At 41.0% G+C, this 19545-nt stretch overlaps 1 protein-coding gene across 1 annotated transcript in view; it reads left to right on the forward strand.

Moving 5' to 3' along the window:
• MYO3B (myosin IIIB) overlaps positions 1 to 19545 on the forward strand; it is a 389493-nt gene that overhangs the window by 23756 nt on the left and 346192 nt on the right. The window contains exon 7 of the mRNA XM_044913613.1: positions 14053 to 14198. Coding sequence (XP_044769548.1) covers positions 14053 to 14198 — 146 coding nt within the window. The remainder of the gene's footprint in view (positions 1 to 14052; positions 14199 to 19545) is intronic.

Here is a 19545-nt window from a genome sequence, read left to right on the forward strand (position 1 = left end):
CCTGAGCCGAAGGCAGTCGCTCAACCGACTGAGCCACCCAGGCGCCCCAAAATATTGAAATACTTCTATTCTGGATGGTAAGTGGCTGGCCTCCAGAGCCCCTTGAGTGCTCCTCGGCCGCCAGAGGTGCCTGTCTCTTTCCTTCGGACACCCCAGATATCCTAATGGGTTCACCCACTACAGGTAATATCTGTCAAGCAAGGGACCACAAGGACCAGCTCCAGTGCCATGAGCCAGCTGAGTGTCAGATAGTTTGAATATTGTACCTGCTAATAAGCAAGTGTATGGTGGGAAGGGGACTTTCCCTTGCTTGAGGATACATTAATGTATCAGGAACTAGGTTAGGGGTATTTAACACATCATTTCATTTCAACAGCTCTCTGTAGTAGATGCTATTTTCTCCATTTTACCACTGAGGAAACTGAGGCTCAAAGAAATGTATAGGAGAGGTCATGCCCAAATCCACATACCTAGTAAGTACCAGAACTGTTTGGCCTTTCAGAGCATGGGCATGCGAGTCCCATTTGACAGATGAAGAAACTAAGGCAGGGAGAGGCCATTCTCTGTGCTAGTGCAGAGCAGTCTCGGTCCCAGAATTCAGGTTTCCCAACCCACTTTGTTGTATGAGCTCATACAACAAAGACACACAGAGATGTAGTAGAAGAATACTCTGAAACTAGAGCATGAGACACATCATTTTAAAAGACATACATGAAGGACCTGTCACCTGTAATTTATAGTTGACTACAATTTGCAGTCCTACCAGGGAGAGAAGTGGCCCATATATTAAGGATCCAGTTTACTCGGCATCTTCTTAAAACAGCTAAAGATCTGTTTCTGTATTAGAAAGCAGACTTATGGATGAAGTAAACATTTGCTTCTTTTTAGAAAAAAAAAAAAATTTTTTTTTTGTTTTTACTTCCATCTGCTCATTGTTGCAAACAAGAGCTAATCAGTTGAGCAGAGAAACAGATGTGCTGTGACAGCTCCAAAACTGGGTCTCTCTCTGCCTGAAAAAGGGTCGTTGACACGGGACAGTTGCCATAACAACAAGCTTACACAAATGCAGAAATATCACAGGCTTTTTGCACCACTCTTGCCTTCATTAATTATGCCTTTCCTAGCTAAATGACACAATAATGCTATTTCCTTTGACACTGCCACAGGACTAGAGATGACGAATGAGATATTTTGGTTGAAGGGCTCAGAAAGCCATAAAACACTACAGAACTGAAATATTATTGTCATTATTACCATTTTGCTTCCTAAGCTCTAGCTAATGGATTTGGTTCCCAAATAAGAGTTAGCATTTGTTGAGTGCTTACTATGTGCCAGGTACTAAGTGCATTATTTTTTATTTTTTTTAGGAAATGATTTTTTATTATTTATTTTTTTTATTGAAGTATAGTTGACACACATTGTTACTTTAATTTCAGGAGTACAGTATAATAATTCAACAACTCTATATGTTATGCTATCCTTACCATGAGTATAGCTACCATCTGTCACTATACAAAGCTATTAAAATACCATTGACTATATATTCCCTATGCTGTATCTTTCATCCCCATGACTTACTCATTCCATAACTGGAAGCCTGTACCTCCCACTCCCCTTCACCTATTTTGCTCATTGCCCTATCCCTCTCCCCTCTGGCAACCACGAGTTTGTGGTTTGTATTTAGGGTCTTGTTTCTGCTTTGTTTGTTCTTTTGTTTTGTGTTTTAGATTCCACATGTAAGTGAAATCATATGGTATTTGTCTTTCTCTCTGTTAGCATAATACCCCCAGGTCCATCTGTGTTGTCCCAGATGGCAAGATCTCATTCTTTTTTATGGCTGTGTGATATTCCATTGTATATAAAGACCACATTCTTCTTTATCCATTCACATATTGATGGACACTTGTATTGCTTCATATCTTGACTATTGTAAATAATGCTGCAGTAAACATAGGGGTGTAGACATCTTTTGGCACTGCTTTATATGAATGAATTCATTTATAATCCTCACAATAACTCCATAAAGTCAGTGCTATTACTAGTCCAATGTTTTAGATTAAGTAAGTCACAGAAAATACTGTTCTTGTCCTTGGACAAAGTATTATGATGTCACCAGGATTTGAACCCAGCTATTTAGCTCCAGAATCCTTCCTCTTAACCACTATACTAGCGCAAATGGTTTAATTGTGACCACCAGTGTACCAGGTAAGATGTTAACCTTTTCAATTTCAAAATTATTTTGGGTAAGAATTATCCTTCCTAATATGTTGAGGAAAATGTAATCATTCAACATGACACTAGAAGTCATTGTGATTAATACGCAGGGGAAGGATCCAAAAAAAATAAAATGACAAAGTTCTTCAGAAGAGAATTTAGGAGATTTAGATTTTAGTTTTAGCTCTGCCACTCATTTTTAAAAAGTGATTCTGGTTCAGTTATTTTAATATGGCTTCAGTTTGGGTAGAAAAGTTAAGAGCACACATTTTGGAGTCAGACCTGGGAGCAAATCGTAGATACCTGTTTACCCACCTAACCATGGACCTCAAGCAAGTTACTGAATATTTGTGATTAGTAAGGTGGAAGAAGTTAAAAGAGGTAAAATGAAAGGGAAAAAAAAAAAGAACAGCTTCAAAGGACAAAATTAAGTGACGCACTGAACATTTTTTGTGCAGTTCCTGGCATAGTAAGTACTTTAAAAAAGGGTGGCTCATAGTGTCTGCACCTCACTCCTCCCTAACCTGTTCTCTTCTGTAAGAAGAAGAGATTGGCTTGGGTAGTTTCTGCCTCCAAGCTCCCTTCTATTTTTCAGAGAACATTTACAGTTTTTAGGGAAAAAAGCCTCTTCTAGCTCCCATACTCCATGGCTTTAGTATTCCTCTGATAATGAAAGCAGGATCTCTTCAAGCTCTCAGTAAGGTTGAAGTGATAAAAATGGTGAGAACATTAGAGTCCATTTTTACCTGACTTTGTTTTAAATGGCTGGGTATTGGGATCCCATGTGCCAGTCATATCAACTGTAAGGAATGCAGGCCTTGGTTGCTCAGGAGATTCAAGTGAGGGTGAGGGGTTTAGAACCCAGATCACTGGCTGGAAGACCTGTGTGTCTTCCCCCAAGACATTTATTCCTGAGATTCTGTAGCCATTTGTGTTCCTGGATTCCCTCCAGACTCCTGTGTCAGCTTCTAAGAAACAGAGGGATTCCCTTCCTCCTTGTTCTGGGCTGACCCTGCCTGCATTCCCACAGTGGTTCTGCCTTGAAGGGCTCTGAAGCATAACCCAGGAACTTGGGGCCCTGGTGGGTAAAGGGCCCAGGGCAAGGGTGTAATGACTGAGTGCAGCCCCAGTCTTTAACCTCAGCTCCAGCTGAGCGGTCCCCCCTCAGCTGGAGCTCTGCAGGGAAGTTGAGTCATGTGTCATATGTTAGTGCAGAGGTGGGGGGCTGGCCCTGGAGGTGGTGGTGACATGTCATTACCCTCCTCCTGGTGGGTCTAAATACAGAATTCCCTTTGAGGGCTTCAGCTCCCAGATGTGCAGAAGCATGTGAGGCCCAGAGCAGAAGCCTCATATCCCCTCTACCCCTACCATCCCCCACTCAGTGCTGAGCGAGAAGTATCAAAATAATGGCCTCTGTGAACATTTGGAGCTTTCCAGGCTGTCCTCCCACCCCTCTGGGGAGGTGAGAAGGGCCAAACTGTTCTTGTTTGCTGAAGTGCTTGCTGAAGGAATGTCAGACCTGGCCTTGGCTCTTCCTGAGCTCTGAGTCCCAAGTTACCTGGTGGCTATGCTCCCATCAGTGACTCCACTGGCCTGCCCAGGGCCCAGGGGCTCGGCCCCATGAAAGGGAGTTCATGCCTAGGCCAGACCGTGCATTTGATCTTTTGCCTGATGGTCACTGAGCTGGAGGAGGAAGCAAAGGGAGGAGGGTGTTCAGCCTTCGGAATGGGATCCCAGAGGAGCCTTGGGGTGGGAGTGAGGCAGGAGCAGGTGGGGTGTGGGGAGACTAGTATTTGTGGCGCTGTATTATGTCCCAGGTTTTTCCCACACCTTCTTTAGTCTTAGAAGGTTAAAGGAAATGACTATCTGGTAGGAATGTATGACATTCCCAAGGGCATCCTGGTTTGCATGGAGACATCAGCCTGTGAGAGGATAGAATCCAGAGACAACTTGCAAATAAAGAGGTATGCCTATGTTGGAGCATTCAGATATTCTATTTGATTTGCTTCCCTTCCTATTTTTCAGATGTATTATTGGGGAGAAAACTACCCCCCTCCATTAGTTTCTTATTGTGGGCTCATGCTTCAATTCTATTACCTACTAGCTGTGTGACTTTGGGCAAGTTTCTTAACCTTTCTGAATCTGTTTCCTCACTGGGGTAATTAAACCTGACCCGCAAGCTGTAAAATGAACTGAACTGTATAACTGCTACTCATTATTTCCTTAACTGAACTCTGGTAGAAATGGAGCATTAGCTGGTAAAGGGAAGGGGCAGCAAGGAAGTGAGACGTGGCAGTAAATCCACCTGCTTAAGTGGAGGGTGTGCTTATATGCTCACAGAATGGAAGTTCCTGTGGCTGTGGCTTATGGTACATGAAATCTCTTTGGCAATGACCTAGCATTCCCTGTTTAATAAGAATTCCCAGGAGATGCCTCACTCAGGAGGGTAGTGGGGGAACCATGGAGCTTGCTCCTGGTATGGCCACAAACCAGCTGTGTAACTCTGGACAAGTCACATCCCCACCCCCAGCTCTGGGACTTAAGTTTCCAAGGGGGTTGAATGAATCCTAAGATCCCTTCTAGCATCCATTTCTAGTGGGGAAAGCTGCTGCAGCAGGGGAGGGCAGTGGGGTTATCTTGGGTTTTCAAGCAAATGTGCTCCTTTAGAGCCTTTTTTCTTTCTTAAATTAAACAACATTTATTTCTCACAGTTCTAAAGGCTGGAAGTCCAAAATCAGCGTGTTAGCAGCTTCAGTATCTGGTGAGGCCTGCTAGCCTCCTGGTTCACAGATACTGTCTTCTCGGTATCCTTACATGGATTCAGAACCTTTTGAGTACTAAGGACACATAGAAAAATGTGGGCACACTAATTTACCTTTCACAAAAGAGTTCTGTGAATATTGGTCCTGAGTTTGAGTATGGGGCTTATCACATAAATAAGAATAAGTGACACATTCCTGGGGCTTTGGGGAATTTAAGTGCAAAAATCAGTGTTGTGTGCTGGCCTCAAACCCAAAACCAGTCCACCTCTAACCTCCACTACCATGGTGGGAAGTTGGTATTGTGTAGGCATTAATTTGAACCTTGTTTTATTTCTCTAAAGGTATAAGTTGAATGTTAGCAATCCTGAGAAAAGCCTTATAGAACATTATATTTAATGTTTAATTAATTATGTATTTAATGTTTAATTAATTTAATTAGAGAACTTCCTGAATTTCATAAAGATAATATAAACCATTTTTGGCAATTTCTCAGTATACAAAATATAGGTTCAAGTCTAGCCTTGAGTTTTCTGAAAGAACCCCCCCAAAAAAACCCAACCCTATCAATTTCAGTTCTTCTAGTCCACCTCCCCTTTGCAAAAATATTCAAGCAAATCTCAAATATATCCTCCCTTGAAGTTATATTTCACCCAAGGGAAGAGCCTTCATATGTTTATTCAGTATCTCAGCTTGTAACACTTTAAGATGCTTGTATGTGAAACTGATAAATAATATTTGCCATTGGAATATTTATAACTGCAACTTCCAGTTCCAGAGAAGTTCTGTTTTAGAAATCTTTAAGATCAGTAACATATACCAATTATGCTGCATAAATTACATAAGCAAAATTAGGAATCCTATTTGCCTGCCTACCTCTCAGCCCATCTTATTTGCCAGTGTGTTGACTGCATTTTTGGGCTCAAGGTCAGGCAAGGATTAATAGCTTTAGGTCTATTTGCCTTGCCGATTTTAAAGCTGAATTTAGCTCTTGAAATAACATTTTGCCTGTGTACTTGAGTGAAATTTTAATTTCGAGCTTTGATTATAATTTTGGATCACACAATCAATTCTATTAGGGTGAGAAATCAGAACATATAAGGCAAACCTAACTGCATATTTAATGACATTTTAAAATATTAGTGGGAAAATGATATAGTCTGAATAACATCTATTATTTTTTAAGTTTGATAAGCTATTTTTTATAAGAGTAAAAAATATTTTTCCTTATGTTAGATGGTGCTCCTATAATACTACTTGCTTGAAAGTATTGGTTAAAATCACATTATTGAAAAAGATTTTAGCCCAACAGCACTTTGATATATAATTTGATAAATGGTTTAAGTTAAATATCTTGTTGGAGAAATCTAGGTTTTCTGAATGCAGGAGCTCATATGTTACTGTCTTTTATCCCCTTTACATCTAATCTAATATAGGTGTTCTTTTTAGATAGTGAAGACCTGAGATGAGGAGAGACTGTTTTGTTCCCTCAGGTTCCTATAGCCCACGTCTTTTTGCAAGAGATAGAAAGTGGATCTTACCTCTATCTTCAGAGCTTAATCAGCAAGCCCTACTCTTAGTCAAGGCTGAAATGAAACTATAATCTTGGGGCATTTCATGGGATGGTGGTGGCCTAAGAAAGTGAAAGTACTCCCTGTAGCCTTGTGCTTAGAATAGAAAGGGATATTGTTGGGAAGGGAATTTCTTTAATTTCACGGGTACCTCGTTTCATGACTGACACTACTTTTAACCTTCCAACTGGTTGATGAAAAATCCCAACAGCAAATAAATGCTCTGGAGGAACGAAAGGCATCCTTGAAAATTAAGGCAAACTTTTCAATACTATTTACATTTTCAAGACAAAAAACAGACAACATTTGCTTTTGTTATAGAAATAATTCATGGTCCCTCTAGACAATTTAGAAAATGCAAAAAGGGTTAAAGAAGTAAACAAAATAGATATTACCCATATATCAGTGATGCAGTGATATCTACAATTAACTTTTGATACCACAGAAAAAGCTGGGTAACCAGCATTTTCATAATCAGTGAATCAGACAAGGCCCAGAGAAAGGGGTTGCTTGGTTTGCATGGGAAGAAGAGATGCAGGGATATTAGGTCATTTGCTAAAGTAATCCAGTAAGGGAATGGCAAAACCAAAATGAAAATGCCTGGCTCTGGGATTTTCTTTCACCAGCCAGAGCTACAAACTTTTTCTACAATCCAAGAGCTACTAAGTGGTTTTTTCTCTGCCGTTCCCCTGATAACTGAGGAAAGGGTCACCCGTCCTCAACAGAAATCAGCCGACCATGCCCAACGGTGGACCAGGAGATGATATGTGTCAAAGCAGTTGTGTTATCAAGTTGTGGGTACAGTTTTACCCCCTGAACTCCTTCGTGAGAGTGGAGGAGGTGCTCCCTCTGTGGGGCTGGAAGGAATGACAAGGCAGGTTTAGAGAGTCTGGAACTTTGGAATTCGTTAGCCTGAAGAAGGCTAAGGAGAACTGCCCTAACAAAGAGGGTTGACCGCTAGCCTTTGCTCCAAAGACCAGTAGAGCTAAATGGTTAGTGAACACTTATTTCTTGTTCTCATGCCCTTCCAGAAAGAAAAGTTTTTGGCAGCCAAGGTGGTAATGACCGACATCTGGGAGGCTCAAGCCCACCTCTGGGTAAAATAGCTATTGCCATTGGGCACTGTGGCTGCTAACACATAGATATTGCTAGTAATCCAAGCGTTAGTGTGTTTCCTCTTCCTAAAATAAGCAGCAGTGTAGTCTAAGTGTACCAGAAAAGCTGTAAGTTCTCATTTCAAGGTAGGAATCTGGACATGCTCCATTAACCAGCATCCAAACAAGTGCTCTGTCGTTGAAGCGTATCTTCCCTAACAGAGGCATTATCACAGCAACCAGCATCTTTTCATAGACCTTAAGACCTTTTACAAAATATTGGCAATAAAATCTCTAAGGTTTCAGCCTTCCGGTTCACACCCCAGAATAATCTGTTCACTCTAGCTAATTTGCATGGAGAGGTTATCCTCTCTGAGATCAACCCCAAAATCACTTATTTGGAAAGTGTAAAGCCATAAGAGTATAAGAGCTGGAAGGGATAGCAGAGATCATTCATTCCCACCTTTCCATTTTATAGATGTAGAAAGTGAGAGCCCTATACCTAAAGAAGCCTCAGCTCAGAGTTTTCAAGGGACTTGCTCAAAGGCACTCAGCTGGTAAATAATGGAGTTCAGACTTTCTGATTCCAATCTGAAGATTTTTCAACACAGCTTCTCTGAAGTGTGCCACAAATTGATGTGGACAGGGAGGGAAGAAAGATAAGACATAATCCTTACCCTGGGTTACTTATGTTTACTTCAGGGGTAACTTTGGTGAGATCATCAAGGCTCTGGCCCCTTTAAAACATAAAAAAAAAATGATGAGGTTAATAGTAGATTAACACCAAGTGGATAAAACTATTTATTAAAACTCAGAAACAGTATAAACACTCACTGATATGCCAGAGACTTGAGGATTGTTAAAAGCGTCTATGCAGAAGTATGTAGGGCTTTATATACCTCGGAAACTTCATTGAGACTCAGAGAATATTTTAATCTTGGAGCCATTAGGCCACTAGCAATTACTGCACTAGGACCCTATCTCTGTTTTGACTCATTTAATGCTATGCTCTTAGCCTTTGCCAGGTACGCTAAACATTTTGTAACAGTCCATACACGTCTCATGGAATATTCCAGAAGGCACATCCTCTTCATCTCAACCTCCAACATGCTGTGGGACTTAAAATCAACTTTGGAGAATCCATACTTTATAAAATTGACATTTATTAGCAGGTTTTCAATTCACAACACTTGATTAAGATAGATACACAAATTTGTTAGAGTTCATGATAAACAACCTGGTATCTGCTTCTGGTATTTATAACTGTGTATTAAAACTACAAATTTTGACGAGTTGTGTTGGCAACTAACAATAGGAAAATGTAAACCTATAGAGTTCTGAAATGTAAGATATATTTACTGTAATATAAAATTAATGTAGTCACTGAAAACATGTATTTTATCATTACCCTTTAGTATATATTCTGCTTCTGATCTTAATAGAATTTTGCTTTTGTTACTGCATTTACATGTGAAAAAAAAGTGAGCTCCCAAGAGTACAAGCGATTTTTCTACATCTGGTGAGGGGTAGAATTCAGACCCAGTTTGAACTTGTCATACTGCCTGCCAAACTGACTTCTCCTCCTGACATCCCTGATGGCACCATCATTCTCCTGATCACCCAGGATCAAAAAGTCAGTCTTCCTGGGTGTGTCCCTTTCCCTAACCTCCCATATTAAATCCATCTCCATATTAAGTCCTGCAGGTCTTCCCTTGAGCTCTCTTTTACGCCTACTCTGTCCTCCCTATTCCACTGCCACCAACATCATTTATACTCCTGTGATTGAAGCAAAGGCTTGAGGTCAAGGAGTGTATACACTTGCCTTGGGCATGTCTCCTCCTTGGTGTGGTGATAGTGAGCTGAGGTGGAGAGGTATGAGACAATGAAGTGTTTGGGGTCCTGGGCCTGAGTCCATGCCATCTCACCCTGTCTCTCTCTACCCCTTTAACATGACTTAACAGAACCTGGGAAACTTGGTCTCAGCACAGTATACTTATTTGCCATTGCCAGTCTCCTTTTCTTAGGAGAGTACCAGAACATCTGATTCAGAGAGCTGTTTGAAAGGTTGCCTTCTCCTAGGGGCAAGAGAACCAAAGACCAATAGACCATCTAAGCATTCTTTTTTTTTTTTTTTTTAAGATTTTATTTATTTATTCAACAGAGAGAGAGAGAGAGAGAGACAGCGAGAGAGGGAACACAAGCAGGGGGAGTGGGAGAGGGAGAAGCAGGCTTCCCGCGGAGCAGGGAGCCCGATGTGGGGCTCGATCCCAGGACCCTGGGATCACGACCTGAGCCGAAGGCAGACGCTTAACGACTGAGCCACCCAGGTGCCCCCCATCTAAGCATTCTTAACTCAGCTTTATTTTACCTTGAAATAAGGAGAATACTGTGCTAAGAAGAATGGGATTACTTCTCCTTAAGAAATAGTTGTAGATGCAAATGACATATCAGATAAAGGGCTAGTATCCAAAATCTATAAAGAACTTATCAAACTCAACACCCAAAGAACAAATAATCCAATCAAGAAATAGGCAGAAGACATGAACAGACATTTCTGCAAAGAAGACATCCAAGTGGCCAACAGACACATGAAAAAGTGCTCAATATCACTCAGCCTCAGGGAAATACAAATCAAAACCATAATGCGATACCACCTCACACCAGTCAGAATGGCTAAAATTAACAAGTCAGGAAACGACAGATGTTGGCGAGGATGTGGAGAAAGAGGAACTCTCTTACACTGTTGGTGGGAATGCAAGCTGGTGCAGCCACTCTGGAAAACAGTATGGAAATTCCTCAAAAAGTTGAAAATAGAGCTGCCCTATGACCCAGCAATTGCACTACTGGGTATTTACCTCAAAGATACAAATGTAGTGATCTGAAGGGGCACCTGCACCCCAATGTTTACAGCAGCAATGTCCACAATAGCCAAACTAGGGAAAGAGCCATGATGTCCATCAACAGATGAGTGGATAAAGAAGATGTGATATATATATTCAATGGAATATTATGCAGCCATCAAAAAATTGAAACCTTGCCATTTGCAACAACGTGGATGGAACTAGAGGGTATTATGCTAAGCGAAATAAGTCAATCAGAGAAAGACAAGTATCATATGATCTCACTGATATGAGGAATTTGAGAAACAAGACAGAGGATCATAGGGGAAGGGAGGGAAAAATGAAAGAAGACGAAACCAGAGGGGGAGACAAACCATAAGAGACAATCTCAGGAAACAAACTGAGGGTTGCTGGAGTGGTGGGGGTTGGGAGGGATGGGGTGGCTGGGTGATGGACGTTGGGGAGGGTATGGGCTATGGTGAGCGCTGTGAAGTGTGCAAGACTGTTGAATCACAGACCTGTACCCCTGAAACAAATAATACATTATATGTTAATAAAAAAAAAGAAATAGTTGTAGATTTTGGTGTTGGATAGATAAGGAATCCAGGATGTGTTGACCTCAGTTGTGATGCATCCTCTTAGGGTGCATCTATGAATCCCATCACACATGTAGCCCACATAAAGGGTCTTTTACTTCTGTGAAAGATCGGTCCTGAAAGAGACTCCTTCTGAGGGGATGGGAATTTAAGTGACAAAAATCTCAAGAAACGTGGTTAAATTTATTCAAAATATGAGGGCAGAAGCTGATAATTCAGCCATTCTTTGAACATGACCTTTATTGTGTAGAACACTTGCCATATTATAATGATTTGTTTACTTGTCTCTGCCTGGTTTCAATTTCTGACCCTTACAATGACTAGCTATGGGCCATGGGTAAGCTATTTAACTGCGCTATGCTTTAGTTTCCACACCTATGCAAAATGATGAGAGCACCTACCTCATAGAAGATTATGAAGATTAAATTCAGAGTGAATTTAGCTTTCTCTCCCTAGGACCTGGTACCATGCCTGACTCATGGGTACTCAGTAATTATTTGTGAATTATTTTAGTAGCAAAATTTTCTGTAAACTTCTTTGGAAAGCTGATCTTAAGTTCTTTGTCGAATTACAAACTAAGTTTTGGGAGGAGAATTGGGCCAAGAGAAACTTTTCTATTAGTCAGACAGAACTGAAGATAAGGTCTGTAAAGAGAAGTTGAAACCAGATAAATGTTTTGAATATTTTATGCCTGCACTTGCGAAACATTAGGATATCTCCATTCCCACATTTGGATGGGTTCTTGGAATTGCCTTCTGTGTCCCATCCAAAATGGCTAGAAGTTGATTTGAATTTCTTCCCAGAAGGTGTGGACTTTGGGCACTAGAGACTTTCTGTTGTCTTGCTTCCCCTGGCATGGTCTCCCTCTAATATCCCAAGCATTTGGAGCCCATGTCCTTTATTGGATATGCTAGTACACATTGTCTTAGGACATTTAGAGTGGACATGGTTTGTCATTTACTTATGATAGGCTCACTTCAAATTTTAATTGGCCGTAGCTTTTGTTGGAGAAGGACAGAGTCTTATTTTTCTTTCCCTCATAGGAACGTGTAAGAATGGTGAACTATTTGCTGATTGATAGGTCTAAAGTTATGTTTGTTCTGCATGTTTAGAAATGTCATTTCTGAAAGGGAAGCTGTTGAATAGCCTTCTTTGGAGATCTTTAAAAATAGCAGTGTTTCTCACCTGCTTGGGGTATGAAAGGGAGGTCTTTGGGGGCTATGCAATGGCTTCTGCTTCTGAAGTTGGAATTATTTGAACTTTAGTTTGAATGCACGTTTGAAAATCACGTGTTAAAATGGCAGGATATTCTATGGCAGGTTAGTCTATTCAGAGAATAGGGCTGGTATCAGGCCAGGGATGTAGGAATATGAAAAGGCATACTTCAGTTCAGAAACCAGAAGATAAGGGTAGAGGGCAATTATAGGAGCAAAAGCACCAGGTCTCAGGCAAGATGGTAGGCATATTTGTCATTGCAAGTCCAGTTAAGTGGGTCTGGCCAAGAGGAGATATAATAGTTTTCTGTCATTGCACATGTGAGGCTTAAAACAACACACGTTTATTCTCCAGGTCATTAGTCAGGTACAAGACTCACCTGGCTAAAATGAACTCCATCTGGAATTCTCACTGGCATCTCAGACTTAACATGTCCTACCTAAATGGAGCTCCTGCCTTTCAACCCGAAGCTGTTTCTCCTCCTGTTTTCCCCATCTCATCAAATACCAGTTCCATTCTGGAATTGCTCAGTCAAAAACTGTGGACTCGTCTTCAACTCCTCTTTCTCATAAGCTCCAGTCAGCAAATCTAGTTGGCTCTGCCTTCAAAATTACATAATCAGTCTGATTATTTCTCACTGTCTGCAGTTTGTATTCTTGTAGTAGCATTTTAAACTGGTTTTGCTTCTTCTACTCATGTCCCATTTTAATGTATCCTCAGCACACCAGCCAGAGTGATCCTGCTAACAGGTAAGCCAAATCTGTCACTCTGCTCTTCATGGCCAGTTGACCCATCTTACTCAGAATCAAAGCCAAATACCTTCTGGTGGCATATCAGGGCAGGCAGGCCTGTCACTCTGGCCCCCCAGTGCTCTTCAGGGATGTCGCTTGTCTACCTCATAGGCTGTTTGGAGCAGTACAAAGTTTCCTACCTGCCTGTAGCCAAGGGTCATCCTTGGTTGAGGAGGCCGATTTCAGGTCAAATAGGGACACCTGGTTCTTCCACATCCTCTGGTCTACCCCAACCTTCTTCCAGCCCCACTGTGATAGCCACAAGTCAGAGTGGAGGGGCTTTTCCTGACTCAAAAAGTTGATGGAAAGAGATTTCCCCACAGGGTTCCATGTTCCCCAAACCAGGGAAAAACCCAGGGGCATTTTCTGGTTCTGTTGCCCTTGTACCCAGTCAAGCCAATAACAGAAGAAGCAGCTGCTACTGAAATACAAACCAGTTGTTGGGGTTGGTGGAGGGGGCAGATGTTCTTAGAAAAAAGGGATGGAAGGGAATGGTTCCTATTTTATGTTAACCACATCAGTCTTCCAGTCTTCAAACATCTTTCTGCTCAATTGGCCACACTCCTGGGGATTTTGTGCAGGAAACAAACATCTTTGCAAGCAACTGTTCCTTGCTGTTGAATTCAGCAGCTGGTAATGAGGTGAAGGATGCAGACAAAGTCTTTCCTTAAGGGATGTCAGAGCGAGCTCAGTGAGGTATGCACCCTTGTGTCTCCCCTTGCACTGTGCTTGGTACCTAGAGGGTTCAATGTATGTTTATTGTACTGAAAGGACACATTTTAAAAAGTTAATGAACACCCAGATGATAAATCAGTCACACACAAATAAGGTCTAGATAACACACACCTTACTATCACTGGAATTCAATATCATTGTAACCAAGGGAACTAAGGGGGGGCTAAGATGGTCCAAGGGTCTTTTAGGACATCCGAGGTGGCAGTGGGGTTGATGTGTTTTGCTTTTGTCTGATAGGTCATTGCTTGTGAGCAGCAGTATGACTCTTCCTATGACGCTCGGTGTGACGTCTGGTCCTTGGGGATCACAGCTATTGAACTGGGGGATGGAGACCCTCCCCTCTTTGACATGCATCCTGTGAAAACGCTTTTTAAGATTCCAAGGTAGGACACAAGATGGCGCTCTTGGCTCATTAGTTCTTTGTGAAAGAGGTTGGTTAAGAGGGATAATAAATAGTTCGTAAACAATTTCTGGCCAAACCTGAGAAAGCCTGGTTGTAAAATGTATTTCTTTTGGGGGAAAATAGGGGAAGTCGAGGAGGAAAGAGGATGGATGTTCCTGAAAGACAGCGTATCCCGAGGAAAAATAGGACCGTGTTGTAACCATTGCATATATTTTCAGTACTCTGATTTTTCTGAGATACTTGTTTATTGTGCTTTGCACAAGAGGACTAAAAATGCAGTTTTGGATTAAGTAATCTGTCTAAATACTGGTGTTTTCTTTTTAATTATATAATCACATCTGGTCATTTTGTTTGTTTGAATCTTTCTCGAGTATTCAGGAAAATTTGGGGATGAAAAACTGTGTATTATATTTTCATATCCACTCAGAGCAGCACTAAAAAAATATCAGAAAAGTGAATCAGTTATAAGACCTTCTCTCCGTCCCCTGATTTCCATCTCAATGGGACATTGTGCTGAAAGAGGTCTCTTTGGAGGGCATTTAAATGCCAGTATATTTTCTATTGTATGTCTTCATTAGGGGTTTGTACAAGAGGTTTGGTTGTTTGTCTTTCATCGGAATCGGGCTGCTGTTTGGCTGCTTAAGCCTCTAGTTACCGAAAACGAAGCAATCAGGGAGCTCGGTCCTGGCCAGGTTGCAAATTAAGAGGTTTATACCCTCCACATTACTCATTCAAAGGAAGACTCTGGGCAGCTCCAAGCCGGAGTGGAGCTGCAGCCATTTAACTACTTTAACAATGCAAGTGTTAACCTTTCCTTATCTGCACAATCACACAGCCTTTAAAATTTCTCCTGATTGCAATTTGCATTTCTGATTAGGTCTATTTATATGCAGATGAGGCTCTGTGTTGTTCATCATCATAATGTTATCGTTTTATACCTAATCCAGATGTGAACCACCACCCACCATTATTCCAAAAATGATTCCCACCCAAGTCAGGGTTGGTCTTTTTGCCTTTTCCAAAGTATAAAAACATGTTCAGGCAATTAGAAGAACAGACAAAGTGACTGACTTTTAAAATTAATAGTCTGGTGATCATTCAAAACGATGTAAAAATGCAGGACCAAAAACAGTATTGTATTCAGTAATATGTCAGAAAATGAGAAATGGTGTCTGGGATGATTTGTGTGTATGCTTTGATTTTTTACAAATCATTTACTTTTTTTTTTTTTTAAAGATTTTATTTATTTATTTGAGAGAGAGAGAATGAGAGAGAACACTTGAGAGGGGGGAGGGTCAGAGGGAGAAGCAGACTCCCTGCCGAGCAGGGAGCCGGATGTGGGGCTCGATCCAGGGACTCCAGGATCATGACCTGAGCTGAAGGCAGTCGCTTAACCAACTGAGCCACCCAGGTGCCCACAAATCATTTACTTTTCATCATTTGTTTACTGGGACCACATAATTTCCCAAAGATCAGAATTAAGGTGTGGCTTCTGATTACCAAGATATGTGTACTTTTGATAAGAAATCATCTATTTGGGCATATTTTTTTCTTTCTGTTTTTTAAGTATATATTTGTGTACAGACCACCCGTTCAAAAATTTCTTAGGGTGTAAATGTGAGGCAGCTTAGAAGGGGGGTGTGTGTGTGTGTGCGCGCGCGTGTTTAAATAGACTTCGTCTTCAGTGACTCCTCTGAGCTTGCTTCTGTGCCCAGCCAAGTCTCTGGTCTCTAGTAATCTCTGCACCTCACTTCTTCCATCTTGGGAGAAGCTTCCAGGTCTGAAACACAAATAACCAAGCGCCACACTGCCTGCTTCCAGACAGGGTGAACCCCAGGAACAGGACAATTGCTAGAAAAAGATCTTAGGGGCAACAAGGATTCTTATCCTAACATAGGTTGAAATTTTTCTCCTCCTAATGTAACCTCCTGCCCTTTTACCATCTCTTGGTTCCTGCCCAAGTGATGAATCAGATTGGACTAGGTAATGTCAACAATAATCAGTCAGCAGATCCTTGGTGTGATTCTATGTGCTGAACACTTGCTGTTGTCCCAATCCTAACAGCCAACTTGACATTCCTGGGCAGGAAGGATAGAGGTTTAAAAATTAAAATGTAGCATAATTGCATATACTGCATAGCATTTTATACTCATCAAGTAATTTACTTAAAAATTACCCTATCAATTAGAATCATGCAGTTCTCTTATGAAGTATTGTGGATTGACCAAGCACGTATGTGTGTGTACTATTTTAATTTTGAGTGCTAAAAATGTACATTTCCTCAGAAAAGCTCTTTGATGGAGAGTGGAAAAATTAAGCATTTACATATTTTAAATGGGCACACAGATTATTTACCTCTGTGTTTCATGGGGTTCTTTCTCTCTCTTTCATCCTCTCAGCATTTTCTTCCCTGATGGAGAAAAGAAAATGACAAGTAATGACAAAAATCCTTTGAAGACATTTGGCTTCTGATTCCCTCCCCCGCTTTGGTTATGAGTGTTTTAGGTGTTCTGGAATTCCCTTCAGTTAAGCAATGAGGTCCATTTCAGAATATTCTGGGGTCCAGAACACCATATGTGGCTTCCTCCTTTGCCTTTCCTCACTTGCTTCTTCCCTTTAGAGCCTTCTTTACTGGAAATAAATTGAGTAAATTACCAAAATAAGGGAAGAAAAGAAACCCTTTACTGAGTCAGGGAAGACGTGACTTTCACAAGTTACAAAGGACTTAGGAATTAATGAAGTGCTGGTTACATGTCAGGTGAGAGCCTCAGATGTCAACAAAGCAGATAATTACATAGGTTCTCTGGACACGGTCAGGAAATACGAAGTGAGACCTGCCTGGATGTGGTTGATTTGCTCGCACACAGGTCTCCTTGCTCTTCCTCCATCTCTTTTGGAGCACCTTCCCCTTTCTTTTGACCTTCACGTTAGAAGATGACACATGGAGTAATCGTGACCTGTCTTTGAAATACTGCGTGACTCGCAGTCTTTCCTACATCACAAACACACAGAAGTTATCTGCTGATTGTGACAGCATCCACTATTTGCTGAACCTGTCAGCATGTGTCATCTTGTCTAACGCCTTTGCTCCAAAAAAAGTCACCCCTCCCTGACGGTCGCTGCTCTGTCTGCTGCTATTTTTCTCTAGCAGTTAGAAGAGAGGCAAAGAATGAAAACCATTTCTCTGGGCATCAGTGGATTTGACATCTCTCTGATGACTTTCTCCTGAGGACTCCTTTAAAATTTCAAAGGCTTAGAAGGATCTCGCAGATGACCTGGATATTTTTTTTCATTTAAAAGGAGATCTGTTTCATAATATGTAATTGCAACAACCCATAGAGTTAGGAGAAAAAATACAATTATGTTGCTCTCTTGGCAACCAGGTATCTTTCCTTAGCTTGGAATCTTTGGCTAATGACCTCTTTGACCTCCTTAGACAGGAGTCAGAAAGGCAGTGGGGACCAGTGTGAGTGTGTTTATTGGACAAGGACTAAGAGCTGTGTTGCCTGCTCATTTCTTTGGGGCCAGATAGAGGCTGACTCTGTCCACTGTCTTACCACTTATCGAGTACTTCCACTTCATTCCTTGTGGAAAATGCAGAATGTTTTCAAGATTCCTAGCTGAAATGTCTTTGGCTGGGAGTGGATGGGACAGAATGGCCCGAACATTCCAGTCCCTGAAGCCGGTGATTTTCCCTTCCTAAAGAGAAGGTTCCCTGGAGTATGCTGAAGAAAGGAGAACTCATGATAATTACCAGTTCATGTTTAGGCTTGTTTTCATCACCAAATTTAGGTTGTTCCAAACTGTACCCAAACTGTACATTATTTTCCTAAGGCTGCCACAACAAATTACCACAAATTTGGTGGCTTAAAACAACATAAACGTATTCTCTTACAGTTCTAGAGACCAGAGGTCCAAAATCAAAATGTTGGCAGAGCCATGCTCCTTCTCAAGGCTCTAGAGGAGAATCCTTCCTTGCCCTTTCCAAGTTCTGGTTACTTCTGATATTCCTTGGTTTGTGGCAGCATAATCCCAATCTCTGTCTCCATTTTCATGTGGCTTTCTTCTGTGTCTCTCCTTGTCTTTTCTGTCATGTCCCAGAAAGACACTTGTTATTGGTTTATAAAAACCCATCCTAATCCAGAATGATCTCATCTCAAGACCCTTGTCTTAATTATATCTGCAAAAGACCCTTATCTCAAATGAGGTCATATTCTCAGGTCCCAAGTGGACAATCTTCTGGGGGCCACAGTTCAACCTACTATACTATCAACTTTCATGTTTTCTAAATTCCCTGAGAAACTAATTTGGGGCAGAATCTAGGATAGCTAGCTAAATGATGATGGAAAAATAAAATAGCTTAGATTTGTTGAGTGCTAACTATGTGGCAGGCACAGTGCTATGTGTTTCACAAATATAAACGCATCAATCCCTACAGTGATCCTGTTGAGGTAGATGCCATCATCACCCTTTTTTTTCTGGAGGAGAAAACTGGAAGCCCAGGGAGAAAGTCCCTGGTTATGCACCCATGGAGGAAAATGGTTTGAATCTGAGAACTTTGACTCCAAAGCCCACATGTTTGCGACTACAGTTGATCCTTGGACAGCAGTGGCGCCAACCCTCTGTGGTTGAAAATCTGTATTTAACTTTTGAGTCTCCCAAAACAGAACTACTAATAGCCTATTGTTGACCAGAAGCCTGACAGATAACATAAACAGTCAGTTAACACATATTTTGTATGTTATATATATTATATACTGTATTCTTACAATAAAGTAAGCAAGAGAAAATGTTATTAAGAAAATCATAAGGAAGAGAAAGTACATTTATAGCAGTCTACTGTGTTTACTGAAAAAAAAATCTGCCTGTAAATAGACCCACTCAGTTCAAGCCCATGTTGTTCAAGGGTCAACTGTACATTGAAAAGTTAAAGCCCCTCTTAAGTTATATTTATCTATGAATTATGAGTTAAGCACTAAGGGGACCGGAGTATACAGAAATAAATGGGACATCCTAGTCTTTAAGAAGCTTATAATCCAGCATCGTTCTTCCTGCTCCCAATTTAAACTGCTACTATAAACCTGAAAGTTAGAATTTTATTAACATCAATGATTGTGTCAGCCATGAAATTGAAGAACAGAAATCAAGAGTGTCATCACAGGTGAACATAGGTCTTCCTTGGCTCATTGATTGATTTATGACCCCCAAACCAAAAATCCCTTCCTTCTCCAAGCTCCCTTTTAAGTAACTGCCTTCTAGTTCCTAATTTGAAACACTTAAGACGAGTGTTTGAACTAAAGAATTGCAAAACATATGTTATGTAAAAG

The sequence above is a fragment of the Neomonachus schauinslandi genome, chromosome 3 (genome assembly GCF_002201575.2).
Source record: "Neomonachus schauinslandi chromosome 3, ASM220157v2, whole genome shotgun sequence".
NCBI lineage: Eukaryota > Metazoa > Chordata > Mammalia > Carnivora > Phocidae > Neomonachus > Neomonachus schauinslandi.